The sequence below is a fragment of the Ascidiella aspersa genome, chromosome 9 (genome assembly GCF_963924565.1).
Source record: "Ascidiella aspersa chromosome 9, kaAscAspe10.2, whole genome shotgun sequence".
NCBI lineage: Eukaryota > Metazoa > Chordata > Ascidiacea > Phlebobranchia > Ascidiidae > Ascidiella > Ascidiella aspersa.
The window spans coordinates 15,760,235-15,767,411 of NC_139455.1; the positions used below are offsets into that span (position 1 = coordinate 15,760,235).

The 7,177-nt window shown below is 37.6% G+C and overlaps 1 protein-coding gene across 1 annotated transcript; it reads left to right on the top strand.

Moving 5' to 3' along the window:
- Positions 1-560: 560 nt before the first annotated feature.
- On the top strand, positions 561-5,749 carry LOC146133224 (protein unc-93 homolog A-like). The gene is made up of 8 exons (XM_083397686.1): positions 561-642; positions 704-898; positions 1,024-1,223; positions 2,263-2,385; positions 2,946-3,102; positions 3,599-3,771; positions 5,053-5,290; positions 5,490-5,749. Exons 1-8 carry the CDS (start codon positions 561-563, stop codon positions 5,747-5,749), a joined length of 1,428 nt encoding a protein of 475 aa, XP_083253812.1.
- Positions 5,750-7,177: the final 1,428 nt, after the last annotated feature.

The following is a 7,177-nucleotide window of genomic DNA, read 5'->3' on the forward strand; positions in this document are numbered from 1 at the left end:
GAATGAAGGTAAACAGTCAGCCGCAGAATCGCATTGATTTGCGAATGTATTTGGTTTCACGACGTTACCGGAAGCGTTTCTGTTAGGGTGCAATTCGTCATACGTTGTGTAGGGATTAGACCAGTGTATCCTATGGTTGAGATGACGCTAGCAAAGTAAGTAATTAATTATTGTGTGTTTGTACCAAGAAGGCTTTTGCATAAGGCAAAATGAAATCAGTTTAGGCCGGCGTTTTGCAAAATGCTGCTCTATGTCTCACTGCTGAAAGTAGATTTTGCTAAAAGCAAGCAAGCTATAACATAAATAGTATATATGTAAATAATGTTATTTAAGTGTAAGCTGCATTTAGGATTTAGCACTGACAACGCTCTAAATAGGTGTAGGCAAGCATGTTTTCCAGGTTTGTGTACTATTAAACTATGCAATACATTGTAACTCAACTAACCATAATTTTCTTTTTGACCTGAACACAGTTCAATGATGTTTTATTAGGCTTTGCTGTTTTTTAATAAAGTTCATTTTATGCGTACTACAAAATAAAGCAATATACCGACCATATCATGTCGACCTGTTGTACCTCTGGTGTGGCACAGTATTACGTTTTAACAGCTGGCCTTCTTCTCAACACTTCAGCGTATGTTGGTAAGTAGTAACTAGGTTACACATATTTGCCAATGATAATAATTTTGCAATGTTTTTTTAGGAATTCTAGTTCTGCAAAGCAGCATCAACATTGTTGGAAATATTGGAACAACATGTGCCAGTATTTTGTACTTGTGTGCTATATTTCTCTTGTTGACTGCAACTCCGGTTATGCTGCTCAGGATTGGGCCAAAGTGGTGCCTTATTGTAGGAGAAATTGGGTTCCTTTTCTATACTCTTGGAAATTTCTTTTCAAGTAAGCTGAACATGCCAAATGCAGACATGCCAACATACTTAGGCTACTACTCACATAGTATTATGTCAGCCTGTTCTACCATTGTGCGTTTCATATTTGGCACAGAAAATAACATTTCTTCACAGGTTACTACAGTATGATACCAGGCGCAGTGATTGGCTCTCTGGGCGAAGCTTTCGTGTGGTCTTCTGCCCCCCTTATTGTCACGCACTTAGTAAAAGAAACTTGGGAAAAAAGAGATAAAGACGACCAAACCTCGCAAAGCATTGATCACCTGAGGAATAAATGGTTCGGACACTTTTACGCCATACTAAAAGCCAGTCAGGTAGGCCGTAATATAATGCATTTACTATTCATACACATTAAGTTAAGGTTGTGGTCGTAAACGAGAATACTTCTACGTCTAACAAATCATCGTTATAATAGTATAAATATGTATATATATATATATATATATATATATACTAGACGAAATACCCGGCGTTGCCCAGGTGAAATAGAATATTTACCGGTTATTCGTAAGATCTTGGTAAAAGACATAAATAATGGAAACATGTTTTTTTAAATGTCATATCGGTTAACTATAGCGCACAACACTTGGCTAAGCATGCAATACATATTTTCAGTAACGAAAACCCGTTACGTTTGTCAATTGAGAATAACTCCCAAACGTAAAACTTTATGTTGCAGCAGCAATTGCTTAGACCTGCTTAATAGCGTTATATTTAAGCAAATACGTAATCCCGGTGCTAAACTGCGTCAAATGTCAAAAAAACCTCATTGAAAAAAAAAATGAAAAAAATGCTTACTTTTAACTACTGCAATAAACGCAATATTTCGCGAACTCTGATAAGTATTGCGTGGGTAAACACATCGCAAGATGTCATTAGGCTTTGTCTTAGTTGGAAACTTTAAAATTTTACTTTTTTACTAAGGAAAATATACTTACTTTTATTGTTTTATTTCCCGGCAGGTAATTGCGCTTGGAAAAAAGTTTTGCGCGGATACGTTAAACTTGGACTATCTTTTACTTGAACTCTACCTAACACAAAAACTTCTCCTATATTAAATTTACTAACGCTGGGGCCTATGATACATGCTTAAACACAATCTTGGTAAGTGACAAAATCACATTGTAACATGTTGTAAACCGCATTGAGTGTGACGTAACATTTCCAGTGTGACGTAACATTGGGTGAACATCTTGCCACACACTTACATCTCACAAACTTTCTCTTTTATTATGTAGGCAAAAACTATATTAAAGCCGAAATATTTCTTGACATGCGATACGTTGAAGTAATAATTAGGCTACAGATAATATATATTGATAGTAACCATTTATTTTGTGGTTGATTGTCCAGATTATCGGCAACATCTTATCGTATGTGGTGTTGTACGGCGGCCGACACTTGAATGTCAACACAACAAAACCAACCACAGACCTTTACAGCAACCTTTCGATGTGCGGCAGCCGCTACTGTTATGTAAGTGGGCCTACAAAGATCAGAGTAAGATTGACAGTGGAGAGGGTGTCTACGTAAACAAGGGCTTAATCATTTTTTCACAAAGTAAGGCATGGGTGCAGATTTCAACTGAATTGAAAAACGATGTATAATTACCCTTCATTAAACGATCCCCATGGGTTTGACGGTAGGTTACTGAAGGTGCAATCCGATTCTAAATGCGGGGTTTTCTTTTTCGTTGCGATACTATTAAATCCTATAGAATGCTCAAATGGGTTGGTCCTTTGTTCTTATGCAAATGCAGCATAATAGTATAAAATTACTATATCATCATAAAAGAGCCAAAAAGGTCGAGTAGATCGACATCCTTTTATTATTTAAGACGTTTCGATACGAGCTTGCATCATCCACATTAACTGAAGATGATACAAGCTCGCATCGAAACGTCTTATTGATTAAGATGATGTCGATCTACTCGACCTTTTTGGCTTTGCAATTTATTACCAAGCTACATTACCGGTCCGTGCATAGTGTACCCAAGAACAAAAAAACATAGGAAAACGTTTACTTGTGTCCGCCAGGATTCACACCATCAAACTAGCGCTAAGAACAAATATGTGCCGCAAAGTCGCTGGTCGATTCTACTGCTGGTCGGCATCTACGCTCTCATGCAAGTCGCCAGTTTCGCCATCCACTCATTTTCTCTAAAGAAAATTGTCACCGACGACGATAACCCAGGTGATTATGCCACACGCCGTCCGTTAATAGCCATGCCTGAATTTACGTGTGGGTCGACCTCATTGTTTAGATCAGTGTTTCTTAATCAGGTGAATACATTTTTTGCAGGGGTGAACCAACCAAAAGGGGCGAATAAGGGTGAACTGTCAGAGATGGATGATAGCTTGCGAGCAGGGCGGATATTCCGGATGCTGTTATATATAGACGAGATAGTTTTATCGTATTATGAGACAAGGGTGAATGAAATCTGGAGATAGATGCTATAGGGGTGAACAAAACTAAAAAAAGTTTAAGGAGCACTGGTTTTCATCTTGGTGAAGACAACACTAAAAGTTTTGGGAAAATTGTTTGCTAGCTCGTTTAACTATCGGATCTGTGAAGTAACTGGGAAGCAAACGATAACTAAATCACAATGAAATATTGTGGTACATTGTGGCACAATAAGTATACATTTTTGTGATAAACGTGAGCAAACCAAAAACGGCTATATTTGCAGAACGCCGACCGCTACATCTACTGATATCATCAATCAAGACGACTTTCCGCCATATTCTCTCTCTTGACAACCTTCTATTAATGCCAGTGGGTTTCTACTACGGTGGAGTTGTGTCATACGCAGCTTCCAATTTTACTATGGCGTTTGTTTCCTGCACGACTGGAGTGCAGCAGGTACATTTTTGAAAACGTAAAGTATTGATTCAAAGCAGGGCTGCAGAGTCGGTTACAAATAACCCGAGTCCGAGTTCGGCCAAACAAATAAACCAGAGTCTGACTCCCGAGTCCCGAGTCCCGAGTCCGACTCCGCTCAAATGTGCGACTTCATCGAGCACCGAGTCCGGCCCAGACTATACAGCCTGCGTATTCCACCAATTTACGTAACTAAAGTGATGTGGATAGTCAGCAATCCAGTTATAGGGGTGTCGTATAATTCATTCACTCACAATACATGGTTGGAAAATATTCCACCACATTATATTCATTTTGGGGGTATTGCGCATGCGCATGTCGGACTCAGGACTGGGGTAGTTTTCCGTGGTCTTACTCGAGTCCCGAGACCCGAGTCCGACTCTGACTCCGCATCCCTGATTCAAAGACATAAACTTTCAAATAAAAGTTGTAATTCGTTTTCTCAAAACTACCACGACATTCGCAAAACAGATCATTATTTCAAATGTTATTACGTTCAAATCCTTACCCAAACTTCGCCCCTGTTACATGTGTTACTATGAGGGACACTACAAAAACGTTATAGTGCTGGACTTATCTTTCTTCTTAGCCGTGTGTTATACCTAATGCCTGGAAAATATCTTGCTAGAGAAAAAAAAAAAAAAAAAAAAAAAACGTTAATTGGACATTCTCGTGTGACCCGTAACGTACAGCGCTGATAGACTATAGCTACCAGCAAAACGTTTTGTAATACACTCCCCCAAGGTATAATAAGGTTGCACATCCTGTCAAATAAACATCTTCCAATCTTTCACCGAAAGTTACACAACAACAAATCGTTAATTAGCCCACAATACTGTTTTAGGGCACAACCGCTAGTCGTTAATTAACGAATGTTGTAATCTCGTATAGGGATGTACCTTCACGCAGTTCCTTCTGTAGACTATACTTGCAACAAAATTTAAGGAAGCATTACTTCAGAGATGTAATATTAATATTGACTATATGGCTAAAGGGTGTTTGGTATTTGTGTCTCGGTTTTCTGCCGTGAAAATTATATTTATTAGCCTTCGATGTTACTTGAAATATTTGTCCCAAGATCGGATGTTTCACCAATCTTAAAGTAAGTAAAAGTAATTTATTTGTTGTATCACGATTCAAATAGCGTCACAAATCTTACACGTAGTTATAGGACTTCTCGGGAATGCTGTATTGGGGAAGTTAGGCAAGATTGATGTTTGAAAATCGTACATACAACTACATATTTTGTTGTTTACGCCCAAGGTTGGACTTGTAATGTGCTTCTACGGCGTTTCAAACGTCTCGGCAGCCTTCGCCGTTGGTCGGTTGGCTCATCGCTTCGGGATTGTGCCAGTTGTGACAATTGGATTTGCCCTTGACTTGTCGGATTGGCTGACTCAGCTGTTTTGGATGCCCACCCTGGTATCCAGGTACTACTGGACTTACGTCATCGCAAGTATGCTAGGAGCATCGGACGGCATTTGGCAAACAACAGCGTCCGGTGAGTTTTTATTTTACTAAATTCAAAGTGAATAACCACCATGAAAATGTGATAGTGTGTAAAAAGAAAACAGTAATAACTTGTATTTGAAATACACGTTAAGTAAATAGATGTGAATTGAGTAGAATATACAGGTTTAAATTACCACGTCCATCTATTACCCGTTACGTTTTTTACATTCCCTAACTTTTGTGCGCAGCAATTACGGCACTCTTTTACGCCGACCGCGCTGAGACTGCCTTTGCGTCACTCAGCCTCTATACAGTGCTTGGCCTTTTCTTCGGGTTTTTCCTCAGCGGCAGGATCTGCGTTCGGACGCAGATCTTCCTGATGATCGGCAACCTCGCGCTGGTCGCAATTGGATATGCTGTAGCCGAAGCTCGCAGAAGGAGAAGAAAGTCTTCTGATGCCGAGAAACAAAAATTGATGCCAAACAATCAGGAAAAAGATGCGAACTGATTGTTTTGTGGAATTGGTAACAAATTATGTTTGAGCAACACAAAAACGTTTTTGTTTTAAATGGCATGATATAGTCATGATTCGTTGTCTCATGTTGCATTAAGTGAAGGTGTTAAAACATTCTGACCGTTTGGATGATTAAAGTGCTAATTCTGTATTACAAGCCTGTCACACATTGTTTAACTAAGCGTTCAAAGAGCTAATTAGCATGCTGCCCATGAAACTTGTCTTGAACGGAAAATCGGGTTCTAAAGCATTACAGGAAAATCTTTCTGCAATTACATTGTAATGACACGAAAAGGGAACACACACTTTACGAACTATAAAAAGTAACAATTTCTCTGGCGGAACTATTTGTAGTGTCATAGTATTGAAAGTAGATTATGAAGCCAAATTAGCTTAAATATGTACGACGTAACGATTAAAAATTGTCTAAATATGTTATAAATTTATAGGAATATCAAAGTAGGCCTAAATACTGCTATAAATAGGCGCCGCTGTTTTGACGGCGGACTGTTTGCTCTTGTTTGGGTTAGAAATAATGGGTGGGGTTAGTGTTGAAATTATACGGGAAGTAAGTGTTTTTTATTTCTAGATGTTGTTGTTATTATGTGGCCCGAAAAAAAATTTTTTTTTGGACACATGTTGTTTTTGTCCGAATTATTTTTTATTTTTTATTTTTTTTTTATTTTTTATTTTTTCAGTAAATTTTTTATGGCTCACTTTTGACAAGGAAAAAAACATAGTTGGAACATGAAATTTTCATAACTGTTAAATAACCTCCCAAAGTTGTTTTTAATATAAAAAAAAATTGCCTAGGTTCTAAGGGGTGGTTTTTAGGGGGGTAAAACTGTCATTTTTTGTTAATTTTGGTTTTCGGCACTTTTCAGAGATGAAAAAATGTAAAAAAAATCTGATATATTTATGGATGATGGATACATGACATATACAATGCTAAGTAACAAAATGTTAAACATTAGACCTGAACTGTTTATCCGGGGGGTCAAAATGCACAACACTTTAGGAAATTTCACTGATATATTTACACTAGAAGGAAATGACATAAAAATCTGAAAATTTCACAAATGTTAGAGAACCATTTAAAGCTGATGTTAAAATAAACATTTTACCTCTTGAAAATAGGGGAGTATTTTAGGGGGGCAAAATTAAAATTCGGCCATTTTTGTGTTTAGAGGTGTCTAAAAAACTAAAGAAAACATTGTTAAATAGTTTTCAATTATAAAGACAAATTATAGGTTGCTTCACAGCAAAAATATAGAAATTAAAGTGATTTTTTGATGGAAAAAAAATTGCAAACAAAGTGGTGTACACTGCCTGGCAGATTTTTTATTTAGACTTGCGGCGGTAAAATATGTTGTTTTGTAAGAGCAATAAGTTAATTCACTAAGACGAGACACTTTGCACAAT

Coding starts and splice junctions, on each gene's coding strand:
- LOC146133224 (XM_083397686.1), top strand. CDS start 561: ATGTCGACCTGTTGTACCTCTGGTGTGGCACAGTATTACGTTTTAACA. Junction 1,224..2,262: donor CCATACTAAAAGCCAGTCAG/GTAGGCCGTAAT, acceptor TTGATTGTCCAG/ATTATCGGCAACATCTTATC. Junction 3,103..3,598: donor CACCGACGACGATAACCCAG/GTGATTATGCCA, acceptor CTATATTTGCAG/AACGCCGACCGCTACATCTA.